This window comes from Micropterus salmoides, unplaced genomic scaffold (genome assembly GCF_014851395.1).
Source record: "Micropterus salmoides isolate LMB-PRFRI ecotype aquatic unplaced genomic scaffold, ASM1485139v1 Ms_hic_scaffold_10, whole genome shotgun sequence".
Taxonomy (NCBI): Eukaryota; Metazoa; Chordata; class Actinopteri; order Centrarchiformes; family Centrarchidae; genus Micropterus; species Micropterus salmoides.
In genome coordinates this window covers 18,328,114-18,344,860 of record NW_024040041.1, presented here as the reverse complement: position 1 = coordinate 18,344,860, position 16,747 = coordinate 18,328,114, and the positions used below count along the sequence as shown (strand labels likewise).

At 40.5% G+C, this 16,747-nt stretch overlaps 1 protein-coding gene across 1 annotated transcript; it reads right to left on the bottom strand.

Annotated features, from left to right (window-relative positions):
- Nucleotides 1-449: 449 nt before the first annotated feature.
- On the bottom strand, nt 450-7,694 carry proza (protein Z, vitamin K-dependent plasma glycoprotein a). The gene is made up of 9 exons (XM_038700403.1): nt 7,526-7,694; nt 5,819-5,966; nt 4,724-4,878; nt 4,549-4,573; nt 4,349-4,462; nt 4,122-4,256; nt 2,834-2,946; nt 2,630-2,747; nt 450-1,442 (listed from the first exon to the last, which is right to left on the bottom strand). Exons 2-9 carry the CDS (start codon nt 5,895-5,897, stop codon nt 907-909), a joined length of 1,275 nt encoding a protein of 424 aa, XP_038556331.1. The 5' UTR covers nt 5,898-5,966; nt 7,526-7,694; the 3' UTR covers nt 450-906.
- Between the last annotated feature and the right edge of the window lie 9,053 nt (nt 7,695-16,747).

The following is a 16,747-nucleotide window of genomic DNA, read 5'->3' as shown; positions in this document are numbered from 1 at the left end:
CCATGAGGTTGACATTTGTGTTTTTTAGTGAAATGTCTACATCTATTGGATGGATTGCCATGAAAAATTTCCTCTAGCGTCATCAAGTCAAAACCTTTTTTGTTTATGGCCAGGGTGAGCTTATAGGTTTAATTTCTCATCACTGCTGACATAACTTTATTTAGAGAGACAGTTGTTTACTCGTTATAGCATATATCTCGCAGGTTTCATGGAGACTGTAATAGTGATATAGTGGGTGTTGTTCTGTTGTTTTTATTTTCTGCGTCTGATGACCCTCTCTAAAACACAATGGCACAGCTCAAGAGGCTTATCTTTAAATGTAGAATATAAAAATGAAACACGTCTTATGAGCCCGGTGATATCTACTTGTAATATGCTGTATAATGGTATTTCCAAATGTTCAGATATTGAAATTTCAGCTGCTTTTTCAACAAAATAATGAAAGAACTGATGTCATGTGTTTTATTAGGGTTTATTACATTTATAGACAGAACATTGAACAGCGATTACCTGGAGTGTTACATGGTGCATGTCAGCCAGCAAAGTAACTGCTAAAAATAACACTTCACTTAAAAGGTTATTAAAAAGGTATGTCCACGTTACAAAACACATGCTGAATAATTCACTGCCTCCCTTGCTGTCTCTGACTGGTAAACAGATTCAGTGCTTCTCTGTTTATGTTAACAGAATGCCCCCTTGTGGATAAATTAGGAAGTCATAACCTAGATTGAGACTATACATATGGCTGTTAATATGGGTATTATCAAGACAGAAAGACAAAATGCATGACAAGGTTGAGCTACAACAAACATATTCTTCTGATTCCTTGTTGTTAGTATTTATTCACCTGCATTAGCCTAGATTTTCCATAACCACTGACCTCCATGTTCTCCCTGACTACCCCGCCTAACGTGAACCCATGAGCGGCCGCAGCCAGCCAAGGTAGCGCGACACTTTCTGGAAGATGTAGCCATTAGTGCAGTCGGCCCCTGGCGGCTGGCTAACCACCCCAGTGAGGAAGAACACCTCCCTGTACAGGGTGAGCAGGGGGCTGCCAGAGCTCATGGTGCAGTCGGCATTGGTCCTGGGAGTGGTGCAGCCCATTTTATTGGTCATCAGATTGGGGTGAGTCTCCAGACACTGTGGCAGGCGGCGGTACTCCAGCAGGTTAAGGGTGAGCTGGCCCTGGAAAGAAGATACCTGTTTTGGTTCTTTCCAGCCGGTGACTATGGCCGGGAGCTCTGCTGTCATCAGGATGCTCTCGGCAAAGTCTTTTTCTGGCAGACAGGCAGCATTGACTTCTTTCTTAAAAATCATGCGGTCACGGAGCTCAATCACAGCCAGGTCATTTTCAGGGCGATCTTCCATGTAGCGCGGGTGGATGTGAACTAGTTTTACATTCAGCGTCTGCCCTCCGTCTTCATCGTTGGTGTTACGCTTGCCTGAGGAGGTGGAGGTAAGACAAAGCAAGACAGGATGATGCCATTTCTCAAGCTCATACACACATACTGACATGTAGAGTTGCAATAATTAGTCGATTAATGGATTAGTTTATCGGCAGAACACTGCAACTATTTTGCTAATCGAATAATCGTAATTTTTTTTTTTTGCAAAAAAAGCCAAACATTTGCTGATTACAGCTTCTCAAATGTGAAGATGCTTATCTGTGATGAACTGAATATCTTTGGATTTTGGGCTGTCGACAGGACAACACATTTGAAAATGTCACAATAAGCTCTAAGAAATTTTAACAGGCATTTTTCTCCATTTTATAAAAATGATTAATAAATAAATTGAGAAAATAATCAGCATATGAATTGATAATGGTAATTGTTTGATGCAGCCCTACTGACTTGTGGGTCCTTTGACTATCATAATCATTTTACACTTAAATATAGGGTAGTTACATAGTCTTCATCTTATTCTGTACTGTGTATTTGTGCAGCTCAGTCCAACATATTTCAGACCTCTGAAATTGAAGAAGAGACTCTGTAAAATATATTCTGTTAATCTTTTGTAGTACGTTTTCATCTAAATGTGGCCAGTATCTTTTGTCAGCAGAGACACAATTTCTGTTATGAAAATGTAATTTTCACATAGGAAATGGAAAGATTTAGGCCGTTTCCCAACATCAGCAATGAACGCAACCCCATCGCCACTCATTTAAACACCACAACATCAGGTGCATGAGGTACACTGTAAATGTAAATGCTCCATATTTGTATAGCGCCTTTCTACCACTCAAAACGCTTTTACACTAAATCTGCATTCACCATTCAGTCACTGAGCCTAAGTGCTCAAACAGAATCTAACATATAGCCACCAGAGGCAATTCGGGGTTCAGTATCTTGCCCACTTTGACATGCAGCCTGGAGGAACCGGAGATTGAACCGTCAACCTTCCGATTAACGGGAAACCCCGCTCTACCTCCTGAGCCATAGCCGCCCCACTGGCATAGAGAAAGTTAAAAAGCCTCCTTGGGGTGGTAATCTGTCTCTTTCTTTCTCATTCAGGTATTTTGTATATAGTAAATACACTGAATGCTGAGTCATTCTATGGTTTAAATGATAAATTTGATATAAAAACAATAAATGTTATTGTCTCCATTTGGTGTCTTTTGTCTACTCACCAACAACTACCTGGAAGAAGCTGTATTTGTGGGCACATTTAGCTGAAGTCAAAACCAGGTTCTCCTTCAGAATGACTCCGCTACAGAAACCTCGGGACTCTGAACTCTTCAGGAGAGCCTGCAAACAACACAATGAACCCCAGTGACATGCATCAATAAGACCCTGCAGTTTTGCTGTGACCTGTAATGTGTGTGTGTTCCTACCTGCCAGGGACACTCTGTAGAAGAACAGCTAACTCCTTCAAAGTTATTAATGTTCCTGGACTCTCTGTCCTTCCACTGACTCCGACTGTTCAGCTTACCACAGGGGAATGTGACTGAGAGAAAAATGTGAGATGGGTATGATTACTATCTCTCAATAGATTATTTCTCCTTCCCTTTTATGTAGTTATTACATTTAGTCATCCCTTTTTGCACTCAAAAATAATATCAATGTGTGTTAAATGTTTTGTGAACAGTTTTTTTATTATTAAAAAGAAATAAAAAAAGGTCTTGAAGGAAATATCAGAAAAGCTCCTTTCCATCTGGAGAGGCGTGTCAGTGTCTGTTTGGCTGACAGCACTGGCAGGCTGAGCTCAGGTGGTGTGTCAAAGACTGTTAATATGTGAAACTGTTAATATGTGTTTCCCCTTACCTAAATTTTAACGAGTCCTTATCCCTAACCCCTACCAGCTGTCTTGCCAGCTAATAAGCTAAATCAGCATAACTTTATTAGCAGTACACTTTTCCCTGGAGAATGTTTGGTGGCTCGTTGATTGACTAAAAGATAACCAACTACGGACTCCTCTAAAACATTTCTGTTAAAAAAGATTTTCAACCTGTTTCCCCAAGTTCTCAATAGCCTGTTCCCTATGTAGGTAGCCGGCAGGCAGCCATCTTTGTTTTCATTCGGTAACCAATACACAACTTGGAAAATGTTTTTTTGTTTTGTTTATTATCTGTTAGCGGACAGAATATTTTTTCATCCCGATGGTTAAAGAGGTCCTTGGGAATTCTGGAGCAACAATGGTACAATGGTTAGTGCTTTTAAAAAACCTTTTGGATTTAAAACATCGTGACACAAATGTATGCAATATATAGGAGAGGCCCAAACTGGTGCTAGGCTTCTCCAACAAGCTAAGGCGCAGGACAAGAGGTGTGTTCATGTCATGTATGTTAGATGAGAAAGAGGCTTTAGCAGGAAAGCTAATGTGAGTTGTTGCTCTTGTTGTGTAGCAGACTGCTGCTACAGTCAGTTACTGCCTATGATTTAACGCTGATGTTACCGCTTTATGTAACAGTTTTGATTGGCTGTATGGAAACTCTGTGGTTCTGTCTAATTAATGCAAAACTAGTTACCAAAAAATTTTACTTTCTCCCTTTTTGGTTTGTAATTTTTTTTTCAAAGTAAAACACATGATAAGTGATTTACACAGCAGGTATTTAAGCTGTTTAACGCAGGAAAAAATGCATTTTATTTTCAGTTGAACTTTAATACTGGAAATAGACGTACCTGCAGGCTCACACTTATTCCTGTCCGTCCGGCTGAGCTTCCATCCGCGGGCGCAGGAGCACTCATAGGACGTGTAGCCCGGTTTACAGAACTGGGAGCAGCCCGTGTTTTTTTCCAGGGTGCACAGGGTCTGGTCTGCATCATGAAAACAAAAGGGTAAGTTTGCGGCACTCACACCCCAAATGAAAAGCGAATTAACAATGATGATGCGGACATCTCCTCCTCACCCTTTTCACAGTGGACCCCTGTGAAACCCGACTTGCAGACGCAGTCGTAGCCCCCCACGCTGTCCGAACACATGGCTCCATTCTTGCAGGGGTTCTCTGCACACTGGTCTCCGTCTAAACACAGACAGCCCGTCTATGAGTCCATAAGATGTTACATGCTACTAATGACAGATGAAATACCATTTTAACACAGCACTTACCAATGTAGACAGACCAGAAGATATCCTGCAAGAAAAAAACATGCATGTTAAGTGCTCAATTGCATTCATGAAATAGAGGCAGACTGAAATAAACAGAGCCAACAAGAGGCACTGAGGAGGTTCGAGGTGAGAAAAAAATGGAGGAGGGAGTTAACAGTCAAAGACTGGGGCTCACTGTGCGGTACGTGTCCTGGAAGACACTTCTGGCCTGCTCGTAGGTGCACACTTTCTCCATGCAAATCTGCTCCAAGCTGGAAGGCGGGTTACTGCCATCAACGTTCCTCTTCTGACGGGAGATCACTGCGCTCGCCTGCTGCTTGTCCAAGAACACTAGAGGAACAATTAACATCTCAGCTGGTTCATCCACAACAGACTGAACTGCAGACTTCGGTTTTAACCTGTTTGCCTAAACATATTTAGCTGCTTGCCAATAAAGAGACTTGGACCTGCACAGATCTCCTGCTTGTAAAGTAACAGGATTGATTTTTTTTCAATTGATTGATTAGGCTATCGTACCAGTTTGCCAAACAAATACTACAACGAGTTTGCTTCTATTTCATAGAATTACATAACACATTCTTTGCCATGGTTAACAGTTTTCTTGGTCTCTGGGACGTTTGCTGGGTACACTGCATGTTGACGTTTTCTCCAGAGATTCAAATTCATTTGAATGTGTGACATTTGAGTCATTTTTCAAGTAAAAAAAAAAAAAAAATGTCTTCTCAAATGTGAGTATTTGATGCTTTTCTTTGTTTTATTTAATTGCAAACTGAATATATTTGGGGTTTTGGACTGGCAAAACAGTGACATTTTAAAAACCAAACAATAAATCAAGACTATAATCAGCAGATACATCTGCTGTCCTACATTGGTTGATGAATAAATAAACAACACAGTACTCATCATAAAGACATTATGCTAAATGTACCCGATAACTTAAGAGGGACTGTGTGACTCTACCTTGAAATAAGGCAGAAATAAAACAGAAATCCAACCAATAAACACAACTAAACTAACCCAAAAATGCAGCATCTCATCAAATGAGGCTAAAGCTCCTACTTTAATTGATAAACCCACCACCTTGAAGTACTTTAAAACATGGCATCCACTCAGTGCTTTCTTCTTTTCTAATTCTGACAATGTACATACTCGACATGCTGCCATCTTGACCTCCTTTAACTCCTAACTTCTCTTTTCTCTCTCTACAGCTCGGACTACACCATTGTCAGAGCTCTGCATGCTCATCTGGCTTCCAGGCCGGGCCCCTCACCTGTCTGGGGGGTCTGAATGGCTCCCACAGCCCCCGCCAGCAGATACAGCAGAGCAGCAGATGTGGTTGAGGAACGCATGGTGGCACTGATCTTAGTCAAGTTATCAGTGCGTACTCCTACAAACGTGGCAAGTAGATTACGGGATGACTGGAAAAAAGACAATAAGATGCAGAAAGACATACGGCTGAGAAATAAGTCGGTATCAATAACATCAATGAAACATGACCACAACTGATACACAAATAAATTAAGAACACTTGAGAACAATGAAAATCAATGCGAGTAATCATGGAGCAGTGGGTCAATTAGTGCACTTTATGTGCTACCACAGGGTTATTGCCTCTTGTTGGCAGCAGGTGGCTCACTGTTTTTTTATTAATATCTCGAAGTGATTACTGGGGGAGCTCTATCTGGCTAGGATACATTAGGCAATACCAGCTCATCAGCATGTCAGACACTATTGCCGTCATACTTTGCCTTCCTAATTTCTAAAATGTTCTATTATTTTGAAGGGGAATCACATTAGCTTCTAGAGATAACTATGTGGTGTATATGTGTACTGCACGTTTACAGCACACTATAATTTTAGGACTGCCCAGGTTTCACTAAAGTTTTACTAGAAGATGATGGGCGCAACTCTGGCACCATATTAATGTTCACAAATGTGCTCTGATCAATCATAAATAATTAATCAGCAAAGACAATAATACTGTAGAAGTCAAATTAACTAAAGTATTAAAAAAGAAGAAGAAGAATTCCTTTAACTAATTGCCAGTTAAGGATTTATATAGGTGTTTTTGCATGTTAAAGCTAAATAACTTTCCTCTGCTTACACTTTCCATTAGTGCCCAAAGCATGCAGTCATGTTCTAGGTTTTAACTTTTCAAAATAAATATGGCATTATTTATTTAGTGAATGTCTTAAAGATGTTTTTGTTTTCTTAATATGGATTATGCCTGTACGTTTAATGCTGGGCTATATGTAATATGACTATGCAATTCAATAATTGAGATCAGTTTGACAATAATAAATAAATAACGGTATGATAAACCATAAACATCATTATCTTTATAAAGTCAATTCAAACCTCCCAGTTTAAAGAAAAATGAATGCCATGTTGTAAATGACCTAAATCCTTATTATCATTATGTTGTGCTTGTTTGTTTAATAATTAATGAGGACCCAGTAAATGACCTCATACTATCATCAGTGATGGAGCAGTTTCTTGTTCTTCTCTTTTGCAGCAGCAGCAGCAGGTCATTGTTGCATTACTGTTGGGCCTTAAAGACAATCTATGCACACAATGTAAACCCTGAATGCCTCTTAAATAATCTAAAGTACGTTTTCAGCCCAGCAGAGCACGATTAACCCATACTCTGTACCCTGCGTTTATGTGAAGTCAGAGAGCCTAACGTTACGCAGCTCCCTGCCTGTGTAGCCTTCACCAGCCTGATAGCATCATTAGCTCATCCGACGTTGCAAAACAAAAGCCAGAACAACTGCGACACATCTTCTGTGCTGCAGTATTAACCAGGATGCTAAGTTTCTACAAGCTGCTGCAATGTTACAAGTACAAAAACGTTAAAACAGTCACGACTCCGTCCTCTGTTTTCAGGGCGGGGGTTACTTCAGCTGAGCAACATGGGTCTGAGTAACGGAATAAAACAACAACAACAACAACAACCACAGAGGTGCTCGGTACCTACCGCTCCGGATAGAATCAATGTACGGGTTCGGGTTGTCCCTTTGCTTTGCTCGTCCTGAACACACAGCAGGCTTCTGGACGGATCGGGCCTTATCGACCAACACAGCCATAGACTGTATATAAGAAGACACAGAACGGATGATGCTCACTCAACCCTAACTATTTGCTGCGAGAAGTGAGTGTAATGACAAAAAGAAGCCATCAGGGGGCGCTGTAAGACAGAGCTGACCGTCAGTGTACAGTGCAGAATTTTGCCCACAGTCTATGGTTGCCCTGCAGGACACTCACACACTCTCAGGGACTCCCAAGCGTCCCCCCCACCAAGGGCCTGCAAGACAGAAAGTTGGGTTTTAAGATAGTAAACGTTATAAGTAAAAACATCAAGCTCATAGAAACCAACAAATACATCACAAGGGACCAATGGTGAAAGAAGTACTCAGATCTTATGGGCTACTTAAGTAAAAAGTTCACATGTATTAGCATCAAAAAGTACTTAACTCACCAAAAGTAAAATTACTTATCATTCAGAATGACCCATTACACAAAAATGTATATTGTATTATAATTATTGATGCATGTTAGAACATTCACATTGAAGCTGGTGAAGGCGAGGTAATGTTTTATCTCATCTCTAATATTACATCAGAATTTATTTGTGGATTATATTTTGTATTATTAATCTGAATCTGCAAAGTAACTAGTAGAGTAAAAAGTTAAATATTTACCCCTTAAAGGTTCAGTGTGTAATATTTCTGAGGATCTATTGAAAAGAAATGCAATATAATATCCATAACTATGTTTTCTGTGGTGAATAAAGACCTTACATAATGAAACATTATGGTTTTATTACCTTAGAATGAGCCATTTTTATTTACACAACCGCGGGCACCCCCTTCTATGGAGGTCACTGTATTCTGTCGTCATGTTTCTATCGCAGCCAACAACGAACAAACAGCGCTACAGAGCACATTTCCTCATCACGGCATTCTTCTTCTGCTTGTATAATTCCGTCAGTGTAGACGCCCGTCACTACAATAAATACATAGAAGAAGAAGAGGGAATAATAATAATAATGATAATAATATTAATAAACAGTCTCTGAGTAGTCTTCTGGTTTATTAGAAGTAATAAGAGAAGTGACATTTGGACAAATTAACAAGCACACGTTATTTAGCACGAGAGATGACAGCCTTTATACCATGAAGAGTCAGGACAGATACAAACAGCCACTGTTTTCAAAGTGGTGCTGAAGTTGTCTGTTTTCTGCTGGACAGGTAATTAACTTAAGTTTGTCAGACTTTTCCGATACAAATGAAAGCTGTTGTTTGATAACTTCAGCTTGAAGCTGGCTATGATCACAGAGAGAGGTGAGGTGTTTCCCCTGTCAATATGTAGTTGCATTAATTTCATGTCACCTACTTATTCTCCAGCCTGTGGTTTGACTTTGCCGGTTAAGTTAGCGAGCCAATCAGCTGATCAGTAGTTAACTGGCAATAAAACCATAACATTAGCTTCGAGCATGGAAGCATCAGCCAGCTAAACTTTTACTGCCCTGGTAGAAAAATCATTTAAAGTTAGTTGCATTGGTTTATTCTCCAGTGCTGGCTTGGGCTTGTGGTGTAAAATATGTAGGTTAGTTGGATTAATTTCATGTAATTACTCTCTCTCCAGCGCTCTGATTTGGCTTTGTCAATGATCCAATGAGACAATCAGCTGATCACTAATTGGCAATAAAACTTCAGCTTCCAGCATTGAAGCTCAGATCAGCAGCTAAACTTCACATTTTACTGCCCTGGTGGAAAACATGTATTTCTTTTTAATGCTAATGGTGATATATAACATATAAGATCTTGTGCCTATCAAGTGACCAATAATGAATACTTTCAGAATTTGCATTAAAAAAAAACGTGTTTTTTGGATATTGCTTCCCCACTGTGCACACAAATGTGTAATTTTCGCTAAATACGCTAAATGCCCATTAAAAACGTTGCACCGTTTTACCACAAGCTGTCAATACTACTTTGTATTTCTGTTAAAAAATTAAAAAAGACATTTTGGTAAGATTTGTAGATTGCTTATCTAATTAAGCAAAGTGAGCCAATGCCTTTGTAAACTTCATGTATTATGTGATTTATAATGGACTGTGGTGCAGAAACAGTGTGGCTTTTCCTGTTATCTGTCAGTGGTCATACTTGATGCACTAGATGTGACAGTGTTTCTAAGATGTGAGATGTCATTTTCTTTGGTATGTTAGTCCAGATGAGCCTACCCCTCCCAAGTTGTAAAATACTGTATTACAGGAGTATGAGACATCATGTAGCACTTTATTTCTTGATGTGGCTGTTGTTTATTAAAGAACAAGTAATAATAATATTTTTAAAAAGCATATGGTTTTACTGAATAATTAAGTAAATATAATTTCTTAATATATCTATCTAAAGAAACCTGATTTCTTGACTGGCAACTCTGCTATCTCACAGAGGACATCTTTTCCCTGTCTCAGGCAGCGTAGCTATGCTGCTCGCTTGGATAGGGGAGGGGGGGTGCAATTCGCAATTCTCACCACTAGATGCCACTAAAACTTACACACTGAACCTTTAAATGCAGTGGAGTGGAAGTATAAAATGGAAATACTACAAGTTTTATAACTAACACACAATTGTACTTAATTACAGCATTTAGGACTCAGTTACTTTCCACCACTGCAAGGGCTACTCAAATATTGAATGCTTTTTCAATTTTTAGTGTTTTGATTTTGTCACCAGGAAGTGCACGTTATTGACATCACCAATGCAGTAACTAAACTAAGGGTCAGGATCGCCAAAGGGGTCCCAAATTAAATCTGAGGTGATTAAAGGGATAAATATATATATAATGTATGGTTATTTTGCTTCTTCATGCATCTAAACATGGTCCTTTGTTTGAACTGCTCAGGACCACATAAAGGTACAAAACAGTGCTTCTTAATCTGTGGCCTGGGTTCAGCATGTATGTGTGTATTTGTGAAGAATTATATGCATATGTGGCTGGAAGACCAGTTCTATATGACACACCCAGGCATACACACAGGAGCATAAAAAAAAAGGACCATCACCTGCTATTTTTCCTCAGCCGTTTGATCAGGACCTCCTCTGATGTGCACACTTGATCAAACAAAGTAGGCTGCTGTGATCAATAGGAGAAGCCTAACTGCAAACAAACAGCAAACAGCCAACAACCAGATTGGGGCTCTAAACAAATCAGCTAAAGCAGACGAATGAAAATCAAAGTGGACAGGAGGATTTGATGAACACTGTTGAGAAGCTGAGAGCGTAGTGGCTATGAAGCTTTTGGCAAAAATGTCCAATGAAGAACAGTCCTATATGTCATATGTACAACAAAAATTAAAGCTCTTTATGATTTATGAAACAATTCACTCAGGAGGAGTTATGTGCCAACATTTACTTTGTGATTCTTGGTGCCAATGTTCAAACACACACACAATGATAGGAGCTGCTGAAACTGGGTCATCAAGGCTACGCTTTTCCCTCCTCAGTGGCCCTTATTTCAATGGGATTGTTTGTGAGAGCAATGTAATTTGCAGACAAGGCCGTGGGGCTTTTAGTCTCAGCTGCAGCTGTGTTAAATGTCTCGATTTCCCAAGTCTAACAACAGAGGTATTATAAGAGCCTGCTCAGACCAGCTGGTCCCCGGTGCTGGACAGGGGCAGGAACTGGACTGGCCCTGTCCAGGAAGACTCACCCAGGGGTGGGGAGAGCCTGCCCTGGCCTGCAGAGCTGTAGCTAGATTTGTAAATGATTTTTGTAAGATTGTGGTAATTTCCCTAGTGATTGTGGTCTTATGTGACATCCAAAGTTGTTGTTGAGAACTTTCATGTTCATACATGTGCATGTTATATATGTTGCGCACGTGTGAGAGCATACTGTACATGCTAGTAGTAAAAAGCTCCGCATATTTCCCCTAATCATCCATCCATCTCGTTCTCAGTTATGTTTTATTCAACATCCCCCTCTTGTATTGTCTCTCACCTTCTCTCGCGCTCGCTTTCTTGCTCCCATTTCTTCCCTCTGCTCTCATTATTCTTTGAGTGCCAGCTCTAAACTGGAGGACAGCAGGAAAGAAAGGGCGGCGCAGGGCTCACGTGTGACCCAACTGACCCTTTCCTCTTTAAATGTGGGCTCCAATTTTACAGGCACACTAAACAAACAGCTCTACCATCACAAAAGGCATCTATTATTAATGCTACTTGATACCTGACAACTTTCTGATGAGACAACAGGCTGTAGACCCCAAAAGAAAAAGCCCCGGGACTCCCTACCTGTTGGAGTCTTGATTATTCTCCTCGCATGTTACCTCCTCCTCCTTTTCATCACTTCTTTATGTGTAACCATGCTAGCAGCACAACTATTGGATGAATAGCCAAGAAATTTTGTACAGACATTCATGGTCCCCACAGCATGAATTGTAATGTCTTTGGTGATCCCATGACTTTTCAGCAAATGCTATCATCAGGTCAAATTTACATTTGACATCAAACATTCCCATCAGCCAGCTGTAGGCTTCTTTGTGTTTTGTGGTAATTAGCAAATGTTAGAATTCTAAAATGCTACACTAAAATGGCAAACATGATAAAGATGATAGTCTTAGCATCAACATGTTAGCATTTTCATGGTTAGTATGCGCATGCTGAAGTTACAGTATTAGGCTAGCTCAATTGCACAGCCTTACAAAGCCACTAGCACAGCTGTAGGCTCCAGTAGACTTTTGTTTCCCTTCCACCGTCGTCACCATCTCACCGTTATCTCAGATTTAAGGAATGATGAAGGATTCAGGGAATAAAATGTCTAAGATGGTGAACATTACACTTGCTAAACATCAGCATTTTAGCATTGTCATTGTGCACATGTTTTCACAGCATTTAGCTCAGTGCGCCACCGTCCAGTACAGCCTCACAAAGCTGCTAGTATGGCTGAGGATTCTTAGTCTTGTTCCCTTATATGTTGTCCTTTTTACAGTGAAAGACGTTCAGATGTGATTCTCATATGCATGCATCGGGGTCATTCCTATGTTCCCAGGGTTCTATGTTACCCAGATTTATATAACACATAATGGGAACATGACAAAGGGTCCTATGCTCCCCAGGAACAAAGATACAATCTCCTAGCATCACACACCATAAACAGCTTTAAAGCCACGTATCATCTTTGTTCTGCTAAATAACTATCCATAAAGTCAACATTTCTGTGGTGTTTTCAAGCAACAACACGTGATTGGTTTTGCACGTTTGTGTGGGTCACTGTTTGGTTCTATGAAGATATGACAGTGTGAGGTCTCCGGAGAATGTGTCTAATGATGTAATGTGTCAATAACAAAGACTTATACACACACACACTAATGATCTGCACAGACCTTTCCTACCATTGACCTAATACACCACAGGAAGTATTGTATATTTGGCTTGCAGTGAGTCACTACATCATCATTGCACATCAGAAACACATGTACAGTATCTGTTGTCCTATATTGAATTCAACTGAAAACAACAACCCACACAATCATGCCTATATCAAAGCAGCAGAAGATTGCATGTAATTAAGTTTGTGTGACAAGGAGCAATGATGATGTTGTATTAAGTACTAGAGAGAGCAGGCAGGCCCTACCCCTGTGGGGGTATTTCACAGCTATGCTAGCTACTCTTGAAGAATCACCTTCCTCTGTCCCACATTTCTCCGTGTCTGTGATCAATTCACGTCAGCTGGCCATATTTTATTTAACACTTAATCGTGGCGCTCGCCTCCCTGCGTCCCCTGCAGCTCATTTGTTCACATGTAGGAGAAACGAATTAAGAGCACGTGATTACTCCTTTCCACCTTTCTCACGTACCTTCACTCCTTCTCACTTTATTTAAATGTCCTGCATCTGATTCAAGTACCATTCAGCAGAAATAGGTCAGCCATTATTGGACAGTTTCTGCAATTCATTCTTCCTTTCATACAGTGCTCTCCACCTGATGGGTGGTAGAGGGTAAAGATGGCATAATTGAAGCTCCGAGCAGGTTTTAAAATGGCCCTGATCCTCTTCTGTGATCCCCTGCTTTCCACAAGCTCAGTGACTCATGAGTTCTTTTCTTTCATAAAAAAACTCTTTCTTTCTCTTTCTTTGTGTAAAACTCTTTAATCTTCTCTGCCCTCGGGTCCTTGCCTCAGCCACATGCGCTACCTGTTAAATGATATACTGTATCTCACTCAGACAGCAGAGCAGAGTGTGGTTGTGTTTCCTCAGACCTGTGGAGAGGTGGAGTATGCCTTGATTGTGCTGAAGAGGCACAGAGAGAGCAGCAACACAGCTGACAGCTCTCTTAATGGACATGATGTTTCGCTGTACTTATGCCAAAGCTGCTCAGATGTCTGCTTTCTGCATATATAGCAACTCCTAAAAGCCCAAAGGAGGCTGTAAATCATTGATAGCAAGAATAATGAATACTATGCACCCACAATTCTGACTACATACAGTAACAACCACAATGTTCCTCATGTCAACTTTTTCCTGAGTAATATCTATGCTTTCACAGCAGTTCCTGTACTGAGAAAGATGAAGGCAAAATGACACAGAAATTAGTTTTGGGCAAAGAATCTGAGAGAGGATGAAAACACCTCAGGAGTTTGTGGTGTGGTGGAAGAAGTATTCAGATCTTACGTAAAAATTGCAATATGACCTGTGTAAATTGTTATATTGATGTAAAAATACTCTATTACAAGTAAGTCCAAATCTTAAGTTAAGGTATTATCGGCACAATGTACAGTACTTATAGCACATTACTAATTACTAATTATGCAGAAAATTGGCTCCTTATAATTAATGTATGAGCAGCCTTTTAATGTTGTAGTTGTTGAAGTAACGCTTAAATTTAAATCTGTCCAGGAGATCCTGTAGAACCTGGTATAAATATAATCATCCAATGCCATTAAAATAAAGGTTATAATCTAAATTGCTGCTATCAGCTGCACAAAACACAAAGTAAAAGCCACCAGGCAGTGCTCCATGAAATCAATTTTACTTTCTTGAATACCCATTATAATTAAATTCTCATGTTTTGAGCCGACACAGTTCCACCCATGTATCTGCCCACATCTTGCTAGCTAACCATTTGCTGGCTGAGTAACTTGACTGAGTATGTATTACTCAGAAATAATCATGTGTTGTCAATTTCCGATGAATTTCTTCTGATTACAAAGATAGACAAAATGAAGTCTGAGGATGTATGATACATTGACGAGACCTTTCAAAGGGTTTTATGTTCTCAGCGATGTTTTTTCCCTAGGTTAAATGTAAACTGTATGTTTCCCTAGGTCAATATTTTGAAATCACCCACCTACAGCTACAGTTTACTGATGCTATACTCCTTCGCTCTAAAATTTGTAGGCAAGATTGTTTACTTGATTTTAGACATTGATATCTCCACAGTGGCTGGATGGATTTTTACCATTCAAAGTGCATTTGAAAACATTCATCTCCCTTAAGTTCTTTTTACAATTTGAACTTTAAAGATAGCCCACACCAATCTCTTACAGTGTTAATTTATATCAGGTGACACATATGCTGGGAACATAGGAGTCTGGGAATATAGGGTGAGCCCAACATAACCTAGCAAGTAATGGTTGAGAGCGCAACACATAAATCAGCTGCTCGATAAAGTAGCATAAATAGAAATACTCAACTAGCTCAAAAGTATCGAAGTAATTTAAATTACACCAATGGCATTACTATCAACAAAGTATTTTTCGTATCGTTAGAAGTAGAATACCATGTTTTTTGACCGTTCAACAGACTAAGCAAGCAATTTTAACACATTACTTGGGTCTGGTTTGTGGTTTTTGCTTTCATTCTGTAGACTATGAGAACAAATTAAGAACAAATGGTCCCACAACCCCTCTCCAACATCTTATGTGTATTCCCCAAACGTATTTAGCTACCTTCCTTCATTAGAGTGGGGAAAGCATTGTAGTGAAGCTGAAGATGTTTGGGGAATAAACATTGGAGAAAAGTGTGTTCATTTGATTTTTATGGATTTTGTGCTTATGCTCACAGTGGTCTGCTTTTTTCTGGGCAAGATTCAGAAACTAAATTTTTTTCAAGCAAAACAACTGAGGGATGTATTGTAAAGATTGACAGATTAATCTATAAAGAAAATGACTGTCAGTTGCAGCCCTGATGAAGCTGACTCTGGCGTGTTTCTGAAGAAGGAATGTGTTTTTCAGTGTCGGCTGTGTGCTCATTAGCACATTTTAGCTGGAGATTCAGACAGTTCACGCTGCATGGTAAATTAGATTGAGCAGCCAGCCCCAACCCCCACTTCCACACACATACACACACATCTCCAATCACATGCATTTATACTGTATGTAATATGCATGAATGTAGCTGCATGTTTGAATTCACTTGTGCACACGTTTATGTTAAAAGCAGCGGTCAAGTTATTGAATATGCACGTGTAGAGAGACACTGTGCAATAAAGAGACACATTGATAAAATGACACGGGCACATTCACTCTGTCCTTTTCCACAGCTGACTTAACCCTCCATTTATCTTTTCTCATCTGTCACATCTGTCTCCTCATCAGTTTTATTGTCTCTTTGTGTTCACTGCCCTCAAACAGGAACATGTTACCCCTCTTTCCCTCTCTGAGCATCCCTCAGCCTCCCGCCTGCCGCCTCCACTCTCAGTCTCCGTCTTCCTCCCTGTCTTTCTGCTCTCTAGCATGCCCTTGCTCTCCATCTACCTTCCTCTCTCCTTCCTTCTTTCCCCTCCCTCCTATTTCCTCCTCCTCCTCCCACTGCGCTCTCGACTCGCTCTCATTCCCCCTCGCTCACACACTCAGGCAGCGTCCTCCCCTCTCCACTTCTACCTCCACACTCACCTCTTCGCGCCTCCCTCTCTCCACTCCTCTTGCCTCCTTCCTCTCGTCACCTACTAACACATATCATCTGTGGCTCCACTCTGTTGTCTCCCTCTCCCTCCACTCTCTCCTCTCCATCTCTTCCATTGCTCCCTCCTTGTCACACACTCAACCTTGCTCTCTCTCGCGCAAACTCACGCGTACACACACTCATGCTGATTGGCACCCAAGGACAGAGCACCCTCTCTCCCAAACCGGCGACCAGGTGGTTTACTCTTGTGGCCGGGCTTCTTGACACTGAGCTCAGCTAAGGAAGAGAGGACGAG